The 24,179-nt window shown below is 43.7% G+C and overlaps 1 protein-coding gene across 1 annotated transcript; it reads right to left on the bottom strand.

The window, feature by feature from the left end:
• Positions 1-1,458: 1,458 nt before the first annotated feature.
• ANGPTL5 (angiopoietin like 5) lies at positions 1,459-23,215 on the bottom strand. Its single transcript, XM_060235188.1, has 8 exons — positions 23,063-23,215; positions 18,526-18,655; positions 16,443-16,546; positions 13,081-13,174; positions 12,106-12,206; positions 9,643-9,763; positions 6,917-7,102; positions 1,459-1,956 (listed from the first exon to the last, which is right to left on the bottom strand). Exons 1-8 carry the CDS (start codon positions 23,159-23,161, stop codon positions 1,646-1,648), a joined length of 1,146 nt encoding a protein of 381 aa, XP_060091171.1. The 5' UTR covers positions 23,162-23,215; the 3' UTR covers positions 1,459-1,645.
• Between the last annotated feature and the right edge of the window lie 964 nt (positions 23,216-24,179).

Raw genomic sequence — 24,179 nt, 5'->3', positions numbered from 1 at the left:
GATTGCTGTGGAAACGATTCTCCAGCTGCTGGGGGACACTAAAAAGATCTGTGTATTCAAGACTCGTCACATATGAAGTTTCCATTAAAGTATGCGTTGGCACAGACAACGGGCACACAAAGCCGTCTGGAAATACAAAATGTTCATTACTTTACATTTGTATTAGGTTACCTTATTAGCTCTTTCCTGAACGGGAAAGGGGTGTGTTTGGAACAGGGACGTGCCATCTCATCCACCATCATTTCTTGGGAATAGTGTGTGGCTGGTATTGCTCTACCAACCTTAGATGGGACTAAGCTTTCTCTGGTAAATCAAGTTAAGAGCATGGGGATGCTCCAGTACCTGGCCTTGTTGATGGATAAACAGGTCAATTTTGTCATTAGGACTGCTTTGTTTAAGACTTGACTGTAACAGTGTTATTTACGTAAATTGTTCATACTAGAAAACTCCTGAGGACTGTTTACTTCTATCTTGGCCAGTTTGGTGTAGTGGTTAAGTGTGCGGACTCTTATCTGGGAGAACCGGGCTTGATTCCCCACTCCTCCACTTGCACCTGCTGGAATGGCCTTGGGTTAGCCATAGCTCTGGCAGAGGTTGTCCTTGAAAGGGCAGCTGCTGTGAGAGCTCTCTCAGCCCCACCCGCCTCACAGGGTGTCTTTTGTGGGGGGAGAAGATATAGGAGATTGTAAGCCGCTCTGAGTCTCTGATTCAGAGAGAAGGGTGGGGTATAAATCTGCAATTCTTCTTCTTCTTTCTCTCTCTGTCTTTTCCCCCCTGGTTATGCCAATAAAGGTTGCCTTTAAAATAAAGTAAGATTGCTTTGTTTCGATGACTTCTGGCCCTCTGTTGGAGTAGGGGATAAAATTATTTTGTCCCTCAAAGGGAGCCATAAGTGGGTTTAAAGGGAAAAGAGAGTTCTGAGGGAAAGAGGGAACTGTGAGGAGGAAAGGGAAAGAGAAGCTGTCTGGGTCTTGGTACGGAGAACACAGTAACCTGAGAAGGAGTCTCGAGAGTCCCATAATTTATTCCTGCAACTTGGCTTGGTGGGAGAAACTGTGATTACATCTGTACTGTAACAACTGTTTTTCTAACACAAATTAGTGCCTGTGGGGGGCATAAAACTCTTTTCAGTGCTGTTTGAGATTGGAAAAATGACAAGGGGGAGACAGAAGCCCCTCCTTCCACTGCCGTGGTGGTCCCAGCCAGTCTTGGGCCCTTGAATGTTCACTGTGCACTCACTGCTTCAAAATGGAGGGTGTCCCTGGAGTGTGTCTGAGGCTGTAGTATTATCTAGTTTGGCCCTAAAGTCAAAGGCAGGGTAACAGATTATTACTGAAGTTGTCATTCTTAGTATTATGCTGACAGCTTTTGATCCCTATAATGACAGGACTGACACAATATTCCACAATGACAACCAGTAAGGTTATGATGATATCACTAACACAGCTACAACAGATGTAATTTCATAGCAGAAAAATAATTATATTGTACCGAAAAGTGCAATTCCCAACTAAAGTGGTGTGCAAAACACTTTTGAATCTTACTAAACACAGATTCCTAACAAAAATTCTGCACACTTCCATCTGAGATATGCCCTAAAACTGCCGAGTTTCATCAAATGATAACTTTCAATTACATTGTTTGGTTATCTGAAATACGTTCTTCTGATTTTCATGGAAGCCGATTTGATTTTGACTGGTTCTCCACCCACAGTCCAGGTGTCCCACTGAATCCCTGTTTCCAGCATCCTCCCTGTGAATCGATGGACACCGTTGAGATTTGCAAGGCCACATCGGCTGAACCACCAACCGGTTTTCTCACTGAAGTTACTGCAGCTCTTTATAGGTTGTTCCTGGAGGGAGCATGCAGGGTTGCAACCATCGTTGTCCATATCGTATGTACTAAAAGGGAATGAATTCTGGTTATCCTCTTTTTTGAGTCCCCGAAATGCATCTCCTGAGGAACAATGAGGAAAAAAAGAGCAATAATAATTAAATTAATTTGAACACACTTCAAAGTACTGTACTCCAAAATACCATACTAAGCACATTTATTACTTGTTACATGTTTATCCTATCCTTCCTCCAAGGAACTTGGGGTGGCAAAGAGCCAGTTTCCATGAGAGCCAGTTTGGTGTAGTGGTTAAGTGCACGGACTCTTATCTGGGAGAACTGTGATTCCCTACTCCTCCACTTGCAGCTGCTAGAATGGCCTTGGGTCAGCCATAGCTCTTATAGGCATTGCTGTAAGGGTAGCTGCTGTAAGAGCTCTCTCAGCTCCACCTACCTCACAGGGTGTCTGTTGGGGGCGGGGGGGGGGTAAAGGAGATTGCAACTGCTCTGAGATTCTGAGATTAAGTGTATAGGGCGGGATATAAATCCAATATAATTATCAATATCATCATCACACCATCAATCAGTGAGATAAATTATGCTGAGAAAGAATGACTGGCCCAAGGTTTCTAGGGAGCTTCATAACAAGCAGGAATTTTCACCTGGCTCCACTACCATCACCAACCTAGCCCCACTACTATGTCAACCAGTGCTTTAAAATATTGCAATTGTCCAGGGCTTTTTTTGTAGCAGGAGCTCCTTCGCATATTACGCCATACATCCCTGATGTAGTCACTCTTCCTGGAGCTTACAGTAGGCCCTGTACTAGCAGGAGCTCCTTCGCATATTAGGCCATACATCCCTGATGTAGTCACTCTTCCTGGAGCTTACAGTAGGCCCTGTACTAAGCGCCCTGTAAACTCTTGGAGGATCAGCTACATCAGGGGGTGTGGCCTAATATGCAAAGGAGTTCACACATATATTGGCCACTGTGTGACACAGAGTGTTGGACTGGATGGGCCATTGGCCTGATCCAACATGGCTTCTCTTATGTTCTTATGGGTAACAAGGCTTCCAGCTGATAGGTTTGCCCCATTCCCCTGCCTGTGTTCCCTAGCAGCAGTCATTCCCTCTCTCTCATCCATTAAGGGCCTCTTCATTTAAGAAGGTGATTGAATATCATTATATAGTTATTATAGTATAACAATATATATATAACAGGGTCTCTGAAATCTGAGCTTTCATTTAAAGTAAAGTCTCTAGCCCCATTTACTGTAGAAATATGCCTTTGTTTCTCCTCATATCTCCAGTGAATTCAGCTAGAAACATACCTTTTTAAAAATAAAAGCTGGAAGTTCAGAGAACCTATTACACATATTAGAGTTGCCAATTCCCAGCTGGGGGCAGGGGACCCCTGGTCTGGAGCCTCTCTCCCCACTTCAGGGCTATAAGAAAGCAGAGGGAGAATGGCCATAGGGTATAAATTAGACCCCTATACTGTATAGTGGAGAATCGATGAAGGAGGAGGAGGATATTGGATTTATACACCGCCCTTATCTCTGAATCTCAGAGTGGTCACAATCTCCTTTACCTTCCTCCCCCACAACAAACACACTGTGAGGTAGGTGAGGCTGAGAGAACTTTCAAGGACAGCTTTGAGAGAGCTATGACTGACCCAAGGCCATTCCAGCCGCTGCAAGTGGAGGAGCGGAAAATCAAATCTGATTCTCCCAGATAAGAGTCAGCGCACTTAACCACTACACCAAACTGGCTCTCAGTGAGTATCTGGAGCTTGCGTGGGGGTTATTTTTTGAGGTAACAGCACCAAAATTTCAGCATAGCTGCTCTCCTAAAAACAGCAATAACAGCAACCAAGTTTCAAAAAGACTGGACCAGTGGGTCCAGTTCTAATAGCCCCAAAAGAAGGTGCCCCCCACCCTCCATTATTTCTAATGGAGGGAAGGCATTTAAAAGGAATGTATTCCTTTTAAATGTGATGGCCAGCTCACCCAAAACTTACTGCGGAGTTCAATCATGCTTCTTCCTTCCCCTCTCCTGGTGCCTCCTATGAAGTCCCCCACTGGCTTGTTGGCCTCACATTGATATGAATACATTATATCACTACCATGGTACTTGCTTGCTGATTTTTAAAACAAAAAGCTGCCCTTAGTGGTAGGTGGGAAGAAATGGCTGCTGTGGAGAAAATGGCTGCCCTATGAATGGGATGGGAAAACCAGAACCTTCCCACCCACACAGCAGCTATCCAGCCTTTTCTGCAACATTTCCTAAAACCTCAGAGCAAAGCAGATCTGGGAGACATCAGGAAGAAGCCAGAGAAATTCCATGAGGTGAATGAATGTACCACAGGGGGGGGGGGGGGGAAACAACTTCTCAACAGCATCCAGTTTGGTGAGCCAGTTTGGTGTAGGGGTTAAGTGTGCGGGCTCTTATCTGGGAAAACCAGGTTTGATTCCCCACTCCTCCACTTGCACCTGCTAGCATGGCCTTGAGTCAGCCATAGCTCTGGCAGAAGTTGTCCTTGAAAGGGCAGCTGCTGTGAGAGCCCTCTCCAGCCCCACCCACCTCACAGGGTGTTTGTTGTGGGGGAGGAAGGTAAAGGAGATTGTGAGCCTCTCTGAGACTCTTCAGAGTGGAGGGCGGGATATAAATCCAATATCTTCTTCTTCATCATCTTCATCCAATCCTGGGGTGCGGTCACACCTCACATTAAAAGCGTGTGTGTAGTGCTCAAATTTGAACAGCTGAATATTGCAGGGCCATTCAGATGAGCATCCAAGAATGCGACTCATTCTGTTGTTGAGCGTTCAGACATCCAATACTATCACACTCTTTTCTTGGAGCATGCGTGATCAGGTGGTGATTTCTGGGAGGGGGGGTCCATTGAACATGCGTCCAACTGTTTGGAGGTGGGAAATCAAACATTACTTCAGAGGGGGGGGGGAGTTTCCAGAAATCCTCCACATTGAAAAAAAGAGACTTTTTCCTGTTCTGAATAGTGGGATAATGTCCCCCCCCCCCCTCCGATCTTGTGTTGATTGGAGAAGCAGAAGCGTCACCTCAGATTCCCGGATGATCTGGCAATGCGCATGTCTGCTGGGGCTTTTTTTTTAAAAAAAAAGGCGAGAGGCAGTATCACGCGTGAGCTGTCCAAACAGGAAAAAGCTGATCTTGTGCAGCTTTTTTGAAAAAGGACCGGACTTTATGTGCTGTCAAATTAATGCGCCATAGATGCATGGCAAGCCGGGATGACACTGGAATACGCTCGATTGCCAGATGTGGATGTCTGAACGAACACATTTAATCCGTCAGCGAGACGGAGCTGTATCACCACTAATGGTACGTCTGGCTGCACCCCTGGTGCAAATAACCTGTGCAAATAACCTCAGTCTTCCCTCCCACATCACTTTTTCAACCAAAAATAGCCATGGCAGGAGGTTTGTCCTGCTGCTGGGGGTCCACATGTCTTGAAATCTCTCCCTCACAATACTCTGTCAGGTGAGTTCTCAGTTCCAACCGCAAGATGGGTAGGAGGAACCCCAGCCTGACTCACAGCACTTGTCTCGTGCCATGAGGACCTCAGTCCTAGAGAGCTCTTATGATCTTAGCAGCACCACTCTGCTGGGGTTTGAATGGACCATGCTGCATCAGACAAAAGTCCTTTTTGGTAATGCTCCTCTTTTATGGTGAGGGAGTTTCTCTCCTCTACCTGGAGGGGCGCACTTCGTGGAACTGCATAGAGTTTCAGAGTAGGATACAATACCTTTTAAAGTGCTGAAACCGCTGCAGTCCCCTCCTCCCATGGCTGACTTGGCACTTGAAAAGGCATTGGGGGGGGCAACAAGAGTGCCTCAGCCAGCCACACTGCAGTCTTGATCAAGTCTTGGCTCTTGCAGCACTTTTAAATCACCCTTGAAAATGGTGGTGGCTTCCCTGCATAGATCCATGGACACCATCATGTCTTCTTTGGCCCAACATTATACATTTTTTAAGAACAGCTTCATCACTATAGGCTTTTAAGAGATGTGAATAGCATCCAAAGGCATCTCACAGACTGTGGATGGCTTAAATAAAAGGGACAAATACTTGAAGCTTCATTGTAGTGAATCAGACCCTTAGTTTATCAAGGTCAGTATTGTCTACTCAGATTGGCTGCAGCTCTCTACAGTGTCTTTCACATCACCTTCTACATGATTTTTTTTAGTAGAGAGATGCCAGGGATTGAACCCAGGACCTCCTGCATGCCAAGCAGATGCCCTGCCACTGAGCCATGGAGAGCCAGTTTGGTGTAGTGGTTAAGTATGCGGACTCTTATCTGGGAGAACTGGGTTTGATTCCCCACTCCTCCACTTGCACCTGCTAGCATGGCCTTGGGTCAGCCATAGCTCTGGCAGAGGTTGTCCTTGAAAGGGCAGCTGCTGGGAGAGCCCTCTCCAGCCCCACCCACCTCACAGGGTGTCTGTTGTGGGGGAGGAAGGTAAAGGAGATTGTGAGTCACTCTGAGACTCTTCGGAGTGGAGGGCGGGATATAAATCCAATATCTTCTTCTTCTTCAATATCTTCTTCTCTGAGGCCAGGTATTCCAGAATGCTCAAACCTTGCCTTGCTGCTAAGTCTTATCAGAAAGCATAAAGCAGAACATAACCTGGTGATTATTCCGAACACAGGAGATGGGATGGATTTTTTTTAAAAAAATAATAATCTGGGTCTACTATTTTCGTGGTGCTGATGGAAAATACCATCCAGTTGCAGCTGACTTACGGTGACTTCTTTGTCCTTACAGTTTTCAATGCAAGGGATGAACAGAGGTGGTTTGCCATTGGTTGCCTCTGCCCACAACCCTGGACTTCCTTGGTGGTCTCCCATCTAAGTACTAACCGGTTTAAGCCCTGCTTAACTTCCCAGATCTGATGAGACCCAGCTAGCCTAGGGCCATCTGGGCTCCACTTTCTTGATAATCTCCTTTTTGAACAGATGCTGCATGCAGAACTTAACTGTCACCTAACTTTTCAATCCGTCATTTGTAAAAGCTGAACAGCTCTGAGCACCCAAAAGAAAAGTCTTACCAGCATTTCCAGAGTATCGTCCTAAATGTATCTTAAAAGAGCATGCTTCGTCCTCTAACCAAAAGCTGTCATACGATGCATATGCGTATGTGTCATCTTCAGACTCCAAGCCCACATAAAGCATGAAGCTGGCTGTTTTCTGGTTGACTATGTGAAAAACCTTCCGGAGCCCAAGCCAAAATTCCCCTATGAATGACATTAAAACAAACTTTGAAAGAACAGAAGCAAAGATGCTATTCTATAGCAGCAAAGATTCTCTGCACCACTTTAAATGGTTCAATTGAAAACAGAGTTACATCTTTCTAACTCTTCAATGGTATAACTATTGGGATATTTGGATAATATAGCAGAGTTTTGCCCAGTCATAGAAGCGTGATATTGAGAACAGTAAATAAATCTCCTAAGAAGTATATTGCATAAAAGATAAACCCACATTTATTCAAGTAGCTCCAGTTCACTTTCAGGTTGCAGTCAAAAGAAGAGTACAGAAGCCTAATCGAAAGTACTTTCCCTATCACAAATGGCCAGCTTGTCTGGCATCACATGTGGGAGTATGAGGGCATTGTCTCTACAGGAGAGACCTACAGAAACATCTGTCTCCATGGAAGGCCATGTAAAATGACTGAGACGAGAGACAGAGAGGTGTGGGTCAGAGGCAGCTGCCAGGTTAAAACAAAAAAGAGGTCCTTCCTTCCTTCCTTCCTTCCTTCCTTCCTTCCTTCTTCCTTCCTTCCTTCCTTCCTTCCTTCCTTCCTTCCTTCCTTCCTTCCTTCCTTCCTATTCAAGGAGATAGCAGCTATACACACTTAGAGTGATGTCTGGGCATTCTGAGTTGCTCACTCCAACAACAACAATAACATTGCTTAAGATTAGTCTGTTTGCCTTCCTGGACCTGTAAGCGAATTCTGAACTGTATGAAGGAAGTAATGTTTAGAAACTAAGAAAAGAAACATGTAGTTAATTATAAGAAAGAAAGAAAGAAAGAAAGAAAGAAAGAAAGAAAGAAAGAAAGAAAGAAAGAAAGAAAGAAAGAAAGAAAGAAAGAAAGAAAGAAAGAAAGAAAGAAAGAAAAGGAAGGAAGGAAGGAAGGAAGGAAGGAAGGAAGGAAGGAAGGAAGGAAGGAAGGAAGGAAGGAAGGAAGGAAGGAAGGAAGGAAGGAAGGAAGGAAGGAAGGAAGGAAGGAAGGAAGGAAGGAAGGAAGGAAGGAAGGAAGGACCTGTAGTTCTGAAGTTATGACAACATTCTTCATCCTCATATTCTGTTTCTCTATGCAGTGGGAAACACTGGGGCTATTCAGATGCACAGTATAATCAGTTTCATACCAGATTAAAAGTGGCTGATCAGACAGCAACACCGGCCTCCCGGTATTAACTCGTAGTAGCCCCCCCACCCCCAATCCTTCTCAGAACCGGAGTATTTTGCCACCTGCTCCTTTGCGGTGTTTTCTGAGTTCTCCAGTTTCACCTCGTAGTTTCCCCATCTGGATAGTTCTCTACCAATTTCCGGATGTCTGAAGGCTGTCCCGGACCAAAAGGAGCCTCAGACATCTGGTTCACGGTCGCCATTTTTTTTACTACTTAGCGATATGCGCATAACAGCATAACCACATAATGTTTTCACCTATGCACATGTGTTCATGTGTGCATGTGTGCATATGCACATAATGTGCAAGTGCGCATAATGCGCATAAAAGTGGAGAAAAAAAGAACTGCATGGTGCTGTTGTGTGGACAGCAGAAGATGGTTTCACTGTGGAGTGATTCCAATTGCAGTATGGCAGTCTGATCGATAATATCCGGAACAAAAATATTCAGAACAGAACTAGGTCAGTTTAACACGGATTCAACACGCAATGTGAACAGGGCCACTGTATGCATGCTATGAGAAATGCCCATGCTTTTCACTGAGTGAGTTTCAGCTTAATGGGATGCTCTATATGTGGGGTTCTAGTGTAGTGGCCATTTGCAAGGGGGAGAAATTCATAGTGTTTTACCTGCAGGGCAATGCAAGTCTGGGATGGCAGCATTTACAAGGAGAGGGACTCCTGTGTTCCCTTTCCCCAATATATTCTTTTTGCTGCTTCCCTCACTTCCAGCTCTTAATCCATCAGAAATCTAGCTCTTTCCCCAACTAGCTCAGCACTTTCATTCTTCAGCATTTCCTCCCCACCTAATCAACACACCCAACTCTTCTTGATGGACTGGTCTAAGAATTGCCTGCACTATACAGGTTTCTGCACCCACATCCCCATTCAGGTAGGACATACCAAACTGGAGATGCCTCCAGCCATCTTGGAATTGTCAGAATGAATGGACTGCAGTGTCTCTTAGCACTAGCACACAGAGAGACTTCAGAAAGGGCAAAAGAGCTAGAAAGGCTTTCTTAATCCGTTCTTTGATCTGCTGTCCTGCAGTTTCTTTGTCACCTGGATTGCTATTCACAAGGAACATACTTCCTTCCGGCTGATCCTTCTCTCTCTCCCCCCCCCCCCTTTTTTCCACCTAACCTTCATGAAGGCAAGATTTGGTCTCTTTTATCTCTCTCCATACTATTAGAATGCACTTTCTACCCTTTTCTACCCAGCATGGAGTTCTTTCTAGCCTAAAGCAGCAGGTCTCTTGTGAACTCAGTTCTTAAAGCAGCATCACAGTCCTGCTGTGCAAAGAAAACTCTTACATTTTAAGGAATGGCTACACACACACACACACACAGTTTATAAATTGATACCTGAAAGGTCCCCAAATCCATCCAAATAGTCAGACCATGTCTTCTGAAATTCAACTATCCCCTCTGTTCTTTTCTGAATCACCGTCCAGCCTCCTCCTCTGAAGTCCATCTCGCATAATACCTAAAATGAAAGGTGTGGAAAATGCCTTTGATAATGCATTTTGTCACTGAGAATTCCACCCCCCCCCCCTTTCAAAACAAGTAAAAATAACAGATACAGTAAGGAACAGTTTACATTTTGCAGAGTGAGGCCAGTGATTTTTCTCAATTTTCAGTCACATCTTTTAAAGAGAACTTAGAAATATTCCTGGAAGTATTTATTTAAGCAATGTCCCACCATTTCCGGGAATTTCCCTGCTCTACAATTGGATCTGTTTTTAGAGAAGGAAAGTGGTGGAGCTATGGGAGTGGACCTGGAATTCTCAAAGTTCCGGTTACTTCAACAAACCAATCCACAGTGGCCCTCCAGTTTAGCAATGGCTAATGAGGCAGTTGCTTGGGGTACTAGGCCAGCAAAATCTCCTGCCCGGACCTGGGGATTGGCAAGTCTACTTCCAGGTCATGTTGGAAGTGATGTAGAGAACCAGTTTGGTGTAGTGGTTAAGTGTGTGGACTCTTATCTGGGAGAACCAGGTTTGATTCCCCACTCCTCCACTTGTAGCTGCTGGAATGGCCTTGGGTCAGCCATAGCTATTGTAGGAGCTGTCCTTGAAAGGGCAGCTGCTGTGAGAGCCCTCTCAGCCCCACCCACATCACAGGGTGTCTGTTATGGGGGAAGAAGATAAAGGAGATTGTAAGAAGCCCTGAGACTCTGATCCAGTGAGAAAGGCGGGGTCTAAATCTATGGTCTTCTTCTTTGCTGCAACATCAGCTGTGCCTTCCTCCTGCTCTCAGTAAGTCCCTCCATCCCCCGCTGGTTACCCGGAGGGACTTGGCAACCCTACCCTGACTTTATTTTCAGACTTAACTCCCCTACCCCCTGGGTTATTTCGGTAACCATGTTTTCACATTGGTTCTTGATCTACGGTCAGTGTTATAAGCAAACATTTTGGCTTATTTGATCATTAACTTCTATAAATGTTGGCCCTGACTCTCAAACATTAGAATGTGTTTTCAGAGGAATTTTTTTTTTTTGCACTTAAATTATCATCTTGGCTATTGCAAAAGTATCCTTTTACTGTGAGTTGAAATAGTTCATGCAGTATAACGTTTTAACCCATAAAAGCCCAAATTTCACTAAGGATTTTTTTTAATCACGGAAATGATTTTTGTACAAGTTACACTGATTGCTTTAATTATATTCTATTGACTTTGAGAGTCAAAGCTCCCTTCGTCAGATATGGATAGTAAGAGGCTTTATTAAAGTATAGTTAAATATAAATTAGACCAGGGGTGGCCAAACTGCGGCTTGGGAGGCACATGTGGCTCATCCACATATTGTTAGCTCTTGAAGTCCCCATCACCCCATTGGCCAGCTTGGAGAAGGCATTTGTCTCTTTAAATCACTTCTCCAAGCCAAGCCAGGTTGTGGCTTGGAGAATGCATTTAAAGTTAGTTGCTTTCTTTCCCCTCTCTGTCTCTCCCTCCATCTATTTGCCTTCCTTCCTTTCAGCTCTAAAATGTCTGACATTTATTCAATGTGGCTCTTACATTAAGCAAGATTGGTCACCCCTGAATTAGACACTGAAATTTAAATTGTTCATAATGTTTGTAGAAAATGCTCAGCACTCCTTCGGCCTAACCCACATTGTATGTATTTACAATTCTTACTCCAAAGAACAGGCTGAACCATTAAAAACACATATTTCATTTTCTTTATTAGCCATTCATGCCCTGATCTGACAAAAACAAATGATACTGAGACTGAAACTATGGGGGGAATGTTTGTTTGGCTGATCAGATCATATCCCTAAGTCAATATCTCTAAAACATTATTGTGTACATTAATGTAATAAAAGTCCCAGTTGCAAAATCAGTTTTTAGCTAAGAAGCACAAACCTTCCCCTTACGTAGCTATTAAGAAGTTAACTGCATGTGGTATCCAGCGGCCTCTGTTAGAAGACCATGGATTGCAGCTAAATTATTATAAAACCAATGGAGGCAACCTGAGACAAAAAACAGTGGGCCAAACAAGGAACAAAATTTGGGTTGTCAGTAACCTCCCAGCCAAACAAGGAACAAATTTGGGTTGTCAGTAACCTCCCAGCCTTTGGGTTCCCACTGCTACTCAATGGAGCACCAGGAGCAAAATGTGGGGAACTATGATCACATGACACTCTAGGAATCTTGTGCAACCATTGGTGCGTTTTGGTGGTGACCTCATCATCAGTAATTGCTCAGAAGGTATCAGAGTCATACCGCTGCTGAAGACAGATGGCTTTAACTTAGCGATAATGGGCGGTGGGGGGAATCAAAGAACTATGTTTTTGCAAGAAACCAGTAAACATAGGAAATGTTCATTACCTCAAAGGGGTAGCTTGAGCCTTCTGGATGGATTATGTACAAGCCACTCGGTGTTTTAGTCACAGTGCCAATTGTGTCTTTAATATCACTGCAGTCCAAACCTAGAGAGTGCATTAACAAAGTTCAGACCCAACTTTGCAAAAGCAACCAAGCATTACAACTAATAAATTGAGACACTGACTTAACTATCCCCCTGCTGACACTTGGCCTGAAACTCCTCCCTCCCCAGCTTCGACTCCATCCTGCTGCAGAATTTAAGAGCTACGTTTTCAAGGGCAGCCTGGCTTAACCCATGCTTGTTAGGCCTTGTTCTTAGTTCATGGCAGGTCCCTGTTTAGAAATGGGCAGGTCAGTTTCCACACAGAACACTGCTGAAGCTTTGTGGGTCTGTGTGATACTGTGGGCAAAATTGCAGGCTCTGGTTATGACAAATGAATTTACTTATGTGCTATTTATTTTCTATTCATGTCATGAGCTTTCCCATGGTTGAAACACATACTGCACACTGACATACCAATTACAGGACTTAGAAGCAGTAACCACACCAAAAAGATCACCTATAAATCATTGGCTATCAGTGACACCAGGTGGATTGCTTATTTGGATAGGTCACTGCCACTCAACTTCACTTTCACCACTGTAAAACATGATTTCATAAGCTATCTCACAGGATGGTAGTAAAGATAAACAAGATAAGAGATTGTGAAACTTATTGCATGTTTAAATGCTGTAGAAATTATTAGGAGCTTTCATAAGGCTGGTTGCATTCATAAGACTAAAGTTCGAGGTTTTGAGGCACTTTTTAGATTGAAGGAAACTAGCAATTCAAAGGGCATTAAACCAAAGGAAGAAAAATGTATAGCTTTAAAACAATTTGTTCCTGCCCCTCCAATCTTGATTTTTTTTCATTGAGTTTCCAGAAGCAGTATAACAAAAAAACAGAAATAATAACTGCTAGGCAAAAGAAGTCTGTACCATGAGATTTAATTGCTCGATGGGGAAATACATCTATTGGTCTCCTGGAAACATCACCATTTAACTGCATAACTCGACTCATAAGTTCGTTAACCTGTGTGTTTAAAAGAAGAAAAATGCTTAAATATCCTTACAGTTTCAGGCCAGAATTGTATCTTCACATTTTTAGCATTTGCTCATAGTCAGAAGCATATGTCCAAAAGGTTTTGGATGAAACATGTCTATGGTTTAGAAATTTATTTATTGGGTTTATAACCTGCTCTCCCCCACACAGCCAGGTTCAATAAATTAGGTTAACAACAATACAATCGGTTAAAACCTTTAAGAGAGATCTAAAACAACAACAAAATTTACAGCAATCAAATATGATGGCACTTAAAGAGAGCACAATAGTGACTAATTTCTTGACAGTGTGGAAGGTAGGAATGCCAGTTCCTAAGTGGGGCAAGGGGATCCTCCAATTTTGGGGGCTTCCTCCAAATGCTGACTGGTTTGACCAGAGATCGTGGAGGTTTTCTGCCATCTTCTGGGCATGGAGCAGGGGTCACTGTTCTGCTGCCACTCTCTCAAGTACCTTGCACAGAAATGACAACTTCTATACTGGGTGTTAGTTGGACAGATCGGTGGGATTCAAAGACAATTTCTTCAGGAATGGTCTCATCACTGTCTCTTTAATCTCCTCAGGAAGACCCCCAAACTCAGGGACAGATTTATAATGTCTTCCAGTGGGCCTCATATTCCATCACCACTGGCTTTCACCAGCTATGATGGACACAAGTCAAGGAGGCAACTGGTGGGCTTCACAGCACCCAGGATCCTGTCAACATTGGTCCAAGAAAGTCAGCTGAATTGGTCAAATATCAGACCAGAAGATGGCAAAGAGGCCTCCATTTCTCATACTGTATCAATGTTGGCAGGCAGGTCCTAGTGGAGTGACAAGATTTTATCCGCAAAAAAAGTTCGCAAAAGCCTCACAGATAATTTCCAAATCAGTACTATTTTGAATTCCTTCTAAGAGGGAAGTTAAAGATCTAAATACCTTAAATAATTTGCCAGGCAAAAGCTAGAAGATGCAATGAGGCTGAATAATATTCCTTTTTTGTGGCCTTTACCACAATCACATAGGCTTCTATAAGATGTTCTTCTTTTTTTAAAAAATCATTTTTAAAAAGACTGTAACTATAAAATATCTGCTAGACAATGATAAAACTCATTCTGCATGCTGAATAAATATTATGGAGTGGAACCAAGTATTTCACAAGATTCTACGAGCATCTATTCACAATCTATTCTGCACATTTTGATGAGAAAACAGCAGCTAGTTTCCATTACAATCAAATAACCCATGCTTGTGGCTGAGGAACAGTAAGTGCGAGCTTATTCTATGAAAGGCATTTATTAAATCTGTAATTCAGACTTCATTTGGATGAAGAAAATTATTCAACTAATACTGCTTCCTATACAGAAAGCAACTCATTCTGTAAGCTCCGACTTCCCTGCCACATTAGATACAGTTAGCGAACCTGAGGCTCCGTGCCTGTCTTCGGATTGTGTCCTGGACGGCTTCGGCGCGCTCAGCCTGGAAGAAGTTGACAGGATCCTCCTATCTGCACGCCCAACAACTTGTAAATTGGACCCATGCCCCTCCTGGCTTATTAAGACCTGCCAGAGGGAGCTAAGATATCCTATACGGGATATCATAAATAGATCCCTATTGGAGGGACACTTTCCATCGGCGCTCAAAGAGGCGGTGGTCCGTCCCCTCCTGAAGAAAACAACGTTAGATCCGACCGAATTGGCACACTACCGGCCGGTATCGAATTTGCCCTTTTTGGGCAAACTTATAGAGAGGGCAGCGGCGTTGCAGCTACAGAGCTTCCTGGAGGATGCTTCTGTCCTCGACCCCTACCAGTCTGGTTTTCGCCCGGGCCACGGGACGGAGGCGGTGCTGGTCGCCCTGGTGGACGACCTTCGGCGACATCTGGATCAAGGCGGCTCGGCGGTGCTGATGTTGCTGGACCTATCGGCAGCGTTCGATATGGTCGACCATCGGCTCCTGGCGTGCCGCCTTGCCGACGCAGGGATTCAGGGGTTGGCCTTGCAATGGCTTTCCTCTTTCCTTGACGGTCGGGGACAAAGGGTGGCGATTGGGGAGGAACTGTCCCGGAGACACACGCTTGAGTGCGGGGTGCCTCAAGGGGCGGTGCTTTCCCCGATGTTATTTAACATCTATATGCGCCCCCTTGCCCAGATGGCCCGAGGGTATGGGCTGGGCTGCCATCAGTATGCTGATGACACCCAGCTCTATCTGCTTATGGACGGCCGGCCCGCCTGCGCCCCAGAAAATCTGGACCGGGCGTTACAGGCAGTGGCTAGGTGGCTTAGGCTGAGTGGGCTGAAGCTGAACCCGGCGAAGACAGAGGTCCTTTGCTTAGGTCGCTGCGGCCCGGGAAGGGAACTCCCCCTGCCAGTTTTTGACGGCGCTCCATTAACAGCGTCGGGCAGGGTTAAGAGCCTGGGGGTGCTGTTGGAGCCTTCATTGACGATGGAGGCTCAGATAGCAGCCACTGCCAAGTCCGCTTTTTTTCATCTTAGGCGGGCGAGGCAGTTGGCCCCCTTCCTGGAACGTGACGACCTGGCAACAGTGATTCATGCTACGGTCACCTCGAGGCTGGACTACTGTAATGCCCTCTACATGGGGCTACCCCTGTGCCGAACCCGGAAACTGCAGTTGGTGCAGAACGCTGCTGCCCGGCTGTTATTAGGGCTCCCAAGATGGGAGCACATTCGACCGGGGCTCCAGGGTCTGCACTGGCTGCCAGTAATATTCCGAGTCCGGTACAAGGTGTTGGTTATGACCTTTAAAGCCCTATATGGCCTGGGACCTGCCTACCTTAGGGACCGTCTCTCCCCACACGTTCCCCAGAGAGTACTACGTTCAGGTTCACAAAACCTGTTGGTAGTCCCTGGGCCAAAGGAGGCCCGCCTAAAATCCACCAGGGATCGGGCCTACTCAATAACGGCACCTTATTGGTGGAACCAGCTGCCGGAAGAGGTGCGGGCCCTGCGGGATCTAGGGCAATTCCGCAGGGCCTGTAAGACAGTCCTCTTCCGGCAGGCCTATGATATTAACTGACAATGTAAAATATCCTGGATGAAAAATGTATCCATAGGCCGCCGGTTTTTACTCCATCTTGTTTTTTACTAAATTATGGTTTAATGGTATTTTAATTGTTTAAACTGAAATTGTTTTAATTATTGTGTTGTAAGCCGCCCTGAGACACCTAGGTGAGAAGGGCGGGGTATAAATCTTAATATAAATAAATAAATAAATAAATAAATAAATAAGTAACAGTGGGCACCTGATTGGAAAGGTAATCCAGAGAAGACTGCTGGTCCTCCATCAAGTTTCTTATCATTTTCTTGGTGCTTCTTGCATATTCCACTAGAGAACTCTGCAAATTCCCTTTGAGCAAAGAGATATTTGTTTTAAAGTTATTTAAACAGTACCATGGCACACATCACAGTACAGAATGTGTTAGTATTATGTGAAAATGTCAAATCAGTTTCCTAAGTCAACATGGGACACAGTTTTGTAGGATTTTGAACACAATGTTCCTCCGCTATGGTGATAGATGGCACTTTCAGGAAGGGACTATAACTAAATTTTGCCATTTAAAAATTCTCACAGCTGGGCTGTGGCTGTTCAGAAACAAATGGATCCCCGTGCAACTGGGAAAGCTTCTACGTGTACCTCATTTTTATGAATTCAAGACAAAACCGGCCGAATTGGCGCATTACCGGCTGGTCTCAAATTTGCCCTTTTGGGCAAAATTATAGAGAGGGCAGTGGCATTGCAGTTACAGAGTTTTCTGGATGATGCTTCCACCTTAGACCCATACCAGTCCGGCTTCCACCCGGGCCATGAGACAGAGACAGTGCTTGTCGCCCTCATGGATGATCTCGGGCGACATCTGGATCAAGGCGGTGCGGCGGTATTGCTGTTATTAGACCTGGCAACAGTGATCCATGCAATGGTCACCTCGAGGTTAGACTACTGTAATGCCCTCTACATGGGGCTGCCCCTGTACCGAACTCGGAAACTGCAGCTAGTGCAGAATGCAGCAGCCAGACTGTTAGTGGGACTACCTCGGTGGGAACATGTACAGCCTAGGCTGCGGGAACTGCACTGGCTGCCAATTGTGTACCGAGTTCGCTACAAGGCGCTGGTTATTACCTTTAAAGCCCTATATGGCCGAGGACCTGCCTACCTTAGGGACCGTCTCTTTCCATATGTTCCCCAGAGAACACTGAGATCTAGTTCACAAAACCTTCTGAAAGTCCCTGGTCCAAAGGAGGCCAAGTTAAAAACAGCAAGGGAGCAGGCCTTTTCGATAATGGCACCCAATGGTGGAACCAGCTGCCAGAGGAGGTGCGGGCCCTACGGGATCTTAATCAGTTCCGTAGGGCTTGTAAAACCACCCTCTTCCAACTTGCCTTTTAAGGTGGAACCTTGGCAATGATATCAAGCCATCTTTATATATGCACTGAAATTGTAGTACCATTAAGTTATACTGGTTTTTAGATTGTTTATTTAACTTAAATTAATTTAATTTATGAATTGTATTTTAATTGTTATTATTCTGATTTTATTGTTATATCATGGCTTGTACCATGTCTTGTAAACCGCCCTGAGCCTGCCTCGGTGGGGAGGGCGGGGTATAAATAAAAATTTATTATTATTATTATTATTATTATTATTACATGGAAACTGGCTTACGAGTGGATAGTCTGATGTACCTTACAGGGTCGCTGTTCTAAGAATTCTATCAAACAGGCTAAGAAAGCATTAAACATTTGTGTCAGTGAAAGGTTTCTAAAATCTGGTTCACATACACATATGTATTACTTAGGGCTGCCAGTCTTCAGGTGAAGCCTGGAGTTCTCCCAGGATTACAACTGCTCTTTAGACTACAGAGATTAGTTCCCCTGGGGGAAATGGCAGGCTTAGAATGGGGACTCTATAGAATCATACCTCTACTGAGCTCCTTCCTCTATACAAACTCCACTGCCCCAGGCACTGCCCCCAAATCTCCAGGAAATTCCCAAGTCAGAGTTGGCAGCCTTTCTTGGGCTGCAGTTCTAAGGACCCTTACCTGGAAGTAAGCCTATCTGGGATTTGTTTAGGATTGCTCCCTTGATTATTCAACCTTTGATGCCACTTAGTGTGAACTGTCTCTGTTGAAAGGCCTATCTTTGATTATTGATCCATGATGACTGATTTATACATACAAATCTTATCATGTGATGCTACAGTCAATGGGTGATGAACTGGTCTTAACTTGAAAACAGGTGCACACAAAAATCAGTATAATGCAGTGTAATTCTGGTTAGGTTTTGTAGTAGAACGACAGGAAGGAATTACTAAAATTAAAAGGTACATACTACACATATAATGTTTTTCTTCCCGCATTATTTTAGCTTGAAAGTCACAAGGCATGGAACATTTTTTCTTCTCTTGTGAAGTATCTACAGATTGATTTTTTGTTCCTGGGCTGTCTGCTATGGAAGTATTCTGAAACATCAAAGAGTAGGGGAAAAATTAAATCTGTAGAAAATATGTGTAGACCAGTTCTCTATATTAAAGAAATAAAAAGAAAACAAAAAGTTGTCATCACAAAGCTAAACAAAGTAATATTTCATATATTCCATTTTTAGGTTTATACCTAAGATGTTTTACAAGTACAACTAAAAATCTGGAGTATGAATGTAGGAATCCTGTAGTTTTCAGCATTTATTTTATAGATGTGCTGAGCTGAGGCTCTGTGTTCGTTTATTTAGAAAATGTATATATGGTTCTCCACAGACCTGCTTAAAGTGCCTCGCAGAGAAAAAACATACAAGCAAAATATAAAAATAACAGTGTTAAAATTATCAGCAAGCCAGAAAAACAAGCCAGTCGCATTAAAAACAGCATAAAACAATATTCATCAGCCTATAATGATATCCATAAAATAATACTTGGGCTAGAAGCAGACCATAAAAACACCTTCAAAGGATTCAACCCCTGCTCTCATCCACTCTCACCATAATATATAAAAGGCTCACAGTGTAATAAACCATACAATTATCATAAACACCATGAGTAGACTGCAAAACATTCTCTACGTTAATTGCATAAATAAACTGAAAAACAATGAACATGTCTGCGTGCTTTGTGTCTTTATTACATACAATTTCTGTGTGATATACATTCAAAACCTTTAAAAACATTTATACTCAAAACCTTTAGAGGCATAGAGTGTTAAAACCAAGGCAGAGAAAACCCTCTGTGTTGATACAACCTCGGATTCAAAACCATGGCTTTGTCTTTATTTGGAATTCCCCAGGCTCATTCCTGTGACATCAAACAATAATGTGTCATTACATATGAGCCATGTCACAACACAGAAGTGAAGAGCTATTGCCTGTGGATAGTGTTGCCAAGCATAGCCTGGCAACCTGCAGGGGACTAGGGGAATGCAGCGACGTGGTATGGTGTCACTTTTGCAGAAAACCTGGAGATTATGTCATGCTTCTCTAGGAATCATGAGAAACTGTGTGGTAAAACCACAGAAGTTCCAACAATTCCTAGAAAGGTCTGATGTCACATCCAGGTTTTCTCTGGAAATGACATCATGCTGTTGCCCAACAGCCATATGTTGTATCTTTTCCTCACTTGTATATTTTCTCACAGTTCAGTCACAGGAAACAGAAGCTGGAGGCAGCAGAGTCTCCCATCTCCAGCAGAGGCTTGGCAGCAATAACAGCAGGGCTGCTTTCTGTTGTGATAGAACTATGCTAAACAGACAGATGATGCTGAGACTACGACTCTCGCATATGTTTGCTAAAATGAAACCAGGAGAACAAGAGCAAAGTTCCTTAGTCTATACTGTTTTACAGGATTATAATTTACCATTGTTGAAAATGACTTGCAAAAAAGGAAGTTAGTTGGCATTAAACAAACTATTTGGAAAACACTCTCAGAAAATTGCTTTTGGTCCTGTTACAGTCGTGTTTTACTATGCTTATTAAATTTGTACTATAGGGTGAAACATTCACAGCACAACTATATTGATGACCAATGCATAAAATTAGCAAACTGTGTAAATTCTATATATATGAAGCAATAGCAACATTGCACGCAGCCTATTCCAGCCACCCTATCTAGGCTCCCATGTATTTTGATATGCAGTTTATATAGTGCATATGGACATACACTTGTATGCCCACAAGAATAATACTGTTGTGAGCTTGGAGTCTGTGAATGGCTCTTCCCTATGGGTTTGTCAGAGCCTGCGACAAAAGAATAGTAATCTTCCTTAAGGCTTCTTAGCTATTAAGAAATGGCTTTAATCTAGAAGAACAAATAGCCCAAGGATACTGGTGAAGCTTATGCTCTGTGTGTGATCGCTGGAAGCTACCGTGTTCTATTTGTAAGAAACTTGGTTGAGACACTAACTGAGAAAACACAGAGGTCGTTTTTGCACTCACCTTAATCAGCAGCGACGACCCGCTTCACCGCACAGGATCTGCGCGGATTTCGCACTAATTGCCACGGAGCACCCAGAAGAGCCGGAAAGTCCCGGCGCTTTTGCGGCGCAAACGGAAACCGCCAAAAACCAGTTTCCGTTTGCGCCGCAAAAGCGCCGGGACTTTCCGGCTCTTCTGGGTGCTCTGCGGCAATTAGTGCGAAATCCGCGTAGATCCTGCGCGGTGAAGCGGGTCGTCGCTGCTGATTAAGGTGAGTGCGAAAACGACCAGAGCTTTTGAGGAAGACACGAAACTGCTTATATTCAAATAACAAGTCAGGCTCAGGGATCCTTCTCTCCTATTTGGAAGCTTGTCTCTTGTTCAAGAGAAGTCCCATTGGTAGTGGAAGAAAGGAGAAAAGCACTCTCTCTCTGGGACTATATTTGTAGAACACCTGTTTTTCCAACGGATAACGGATAAAAGGAAGTATTTCTTCACCCAAAGGGTGATTAACATGTGGAATTCACTGCCACAGGAGGTGGTGGCGGCCACAAGTATAGCCACCTTCAAGAGGGGTTTAGATAAAAATATGGAGCACAGGTCCATCAGTGGCTATTAGCCACAGTGTGTGTGTATATATAAAATTTTTTGCCACTGTGTGACACAGAGTGTTGGACTGGATGGGCCGTTGGCCTGATCCAACATGGCTTCTCTTATGTTCTTATGACTGAAAAGGTTTTTCACCATGGACTGTAATTTTATCAATATTGTTTTACTGTTCTACACTGCAATACACTGTACAGCAGACAGTTGGCTAAAGCAACTTAGATGTGCAGGATTTGTCTTTATAAGGAACAAGATATGGGAGGATGGATCTGTTCTACTGTAGGAGTGCCTCTTTGCCTCCACCTGTACTCTGTTTGTACATCTGAAAATAAAGCAAATGCTTAAAAAAATGTCATATGTCTCCAAAATGAGTCAACCTGGGTAAGCTCTCAACACAGAGCAACATCATGATGTCACTCCTGGTTCATACCTGGAAAGGATGTCAGAGTGCTCTTAGAATTCACACATCTCTTATATTTAAAATTATACAGATAAGTGAATTTCTAAAGCATGACATCACTTCCAGATGTCACATTGTTATGCATCATCACATGTGATGTCACATTGTTATGCATCATCATGTGATGTCACTCACTGCTCCCCACCAGTTGCCAGCATTCAGATGGCAACTCTTGCTATAGAAGGGGAAATGTTTGTCTTGCGCTTCAGTGCTTTTCATTACAGAAACCAAGCACTTATGATGACACTTAAAATCTTACTTTTAAAAATCAAGTTAACAAAGATTTAAGAACTGGAAATCTTGAATTGTCTGAAGCGGGGTGGAGGTGAGGAATACCATTCCCCTTTCCAAACATTCCCCTCACATTCCTTTCTTCCCTTCCTAAGGAAATATTCTGTTTTTTTTACAAATGATAGCTTTGATAAGACTGTATTATTAGAGGCTTTTTTTTAAAAAAGTGAAAACATGCAAAGTGTAAAATGAAAACATTTTAAAATATGAAACTTTTAAAACATTTTTGTTTTACTATTTCTAAAGATGTTCATCTCTGTATTTCTTATTTCTGGCATTGACCATTTACTGACACAATAGTGCATATTGTAAGGCATAATCCTGACAGAGTAGAAACAGTTCCTGAAGGCAAAAGAGCTGTAAGCAAACACTTAAATCCTGAACAAATTTAAACTGAGTGGTTAATGGCAGATTGACGTGACAGAGAGGCTTCTAAAAACAAAATCCTTAACTATAAACAGATTTCCATGTTGTACACATCAGCATCAAAGCACCTGAATCTTGTGCCAGATCTTTCCATTTTCTTGGCTTCAAACAAATTACTAAAAGTTAGAAACATTATAAATCTGAAAATTAATCCTTCAATTAAAAAGATTTTGAGAAGTTTCTACAGGAGCCTACTATGCACCCTAAATTTTCTGTAAAAGAACAGCAACAAGAAACAGATCTAAAAGATTGGGGTGAGTTTTTTAAACCTCTTTTTAAAAGTCAATATATAGCCCCCCACACACTCCTATTAAAAACTGTAATATTATTTTGCATTTACAAAGACACAAAGGTATCTAGAAGTTAATCCAAAGATAGCATAGCCCCTATGTTAAGAGGAAGGTTTCCATCTCTCTCCTTTATTAATAATCTGGTTTTAAAAAGTCTTATCTTTGCTAAAGTTAATGGCAAAATTCCCAGTAACTTTAGAGGATTCATCATTCTTCCTCTGCAATTATGAAACCAAGTTGCCTTAGGACAGATTCAGCAGGGTATTTTCAGGAGGAATGCAACTGCGCTTACCGTCAATATCCCTCCCAAACCTAAATGAAGTTTGAAAACATGAGGCCCTGACTACAGCTCTTCTGTTCTATCATCTGTTCAAGGCGTACGCGTTGCAAACCTTACCATTACAGAACACGGCTGGGCATTGCCAAACACAGCGGCGGCTGAAATGAAAAATATGACACTCAAGAAGATCATTGAGGATGACCTAGGCTGGATCATCTCTGTGCTGAAGGGATGAAAACAGTTTTCAAAGAGTTTCTCAAATTGTCTTGGAAAAGACTGTCCGCTAGCTGATGAAAGCTTGAGTTAAGAATTCAGGAATGTGTACAGCACAAACATTAGCTAGCAAGCCAACCCTTTTATGAACAGACTTCAAGGGGGGGGGATGTACAAAATTACTTTTATATAACACACACATGGTTTGACCCTGGGAGCATTTATAAATTTTACAGCAGTTTGATCCTAACAATGAGGACTGTGAAGGTTGAATGGCTAGCATTTAGGTAACAATTGAAAACAGTGGCTATGATTTTTGCATCTGTGCCAAATATTCTGCAGAAAGAAATATAAGGGCCATTTTAGTTAAACCTGCCAGGTATACCCACGCCCAGGGTTGAATTAACAATTAGGCCAAGGAAGCACTGGCCTATGGGTCCCCACACCTTTAGGGGCCCCAGGCCAGCTCCACCACCCCCCGCCGGTTTCCGCCCTGCTTGCAGCCCTCCCAACCTGCATGCACAACCAGCAACTGAGCCGCTCTTTGCCCATCTTGCCTGGGGTGGCTGCTGCTGGCATCGTTGCCAGATTTGCCTCTCTCTGCCCCTACCCCACAGCTTTGTCAAAGGGGCTTCTGAGAAGGTGCCTGCAGGCTGCAGTGGAGGCCAGGGCAGCAGGGTGGGCTCTCCAACTCTGAGATAATTTGCCGCCACCCCCTCAACAAGATTTTGATTGCCTGGGGCCCTCCACAGGGTTTAATCTGCCACTGCCCACGCCTCCCCTAGCTCACTAAAGCAGAAGTCCTTTAAAAGGAAGTAGTCCCCCACTCCCGACACACACATATGGCTTTTCAGCAAACCCAGCCCCTATTCCCTCAACTCTCTCCTTTATAACAATATAAATAAAGGTGAAGCAGAAAGAAAAGAAGCAAACAGAGCATGCTAGGATGGCAAGGGGCCTCCACCCCTTCCTGGCTTATACTGGTTTACAGGTGTCTTCTCCGCCCTCCCCACCGCCCCAA

The sequence above is a fragment of the Heteronotia binoei genome, chromosome 3 (assembly GCF_032191835.1).
Source record: "Heteronotia binoei isolate CCM8104 ecotype False Entrance Well chromosome 3, APGP_CSIRO_Hbin_v1, whole genome shotgun sequence".
NCBI classification, from domain to species: Eukaryota; Metazoa; Chordata; class Lepidosauria; order Squamata; family Gekkonidae; genus Heteronotia; species Heteronotia binoei.
The sequence above is the reverse complement of the archived record's forward strand: the minus strand, read 5'-3'. Positions and strand labels throughout refer to the sequence as shown.

Bases quoted from the DNA above. Each gene is read 5' to 3' on its own strand.
- ANGPTL5 (XM_060235188.1), bottom strand. From the start codon at position 23,161: ATGATCCAGCCTAGGTCATCCTCAATGATCTTCTTGAGTGTCATATTT. The intron at 12,207-13,080 runs GTACAGACTTCT...TGCACTCTCTAG, and splicing joins TCGAGCAATTAAATCTCATG to GTTTGGACTGCAGTGATATT. The intron at 7,103-9,642 runs GTATCAATTTAT...TGTCATTCATAG, and splicing joins TGGATTTGGGGACCTTTCAG to GGGAATTTTGGCTTGGGCTC.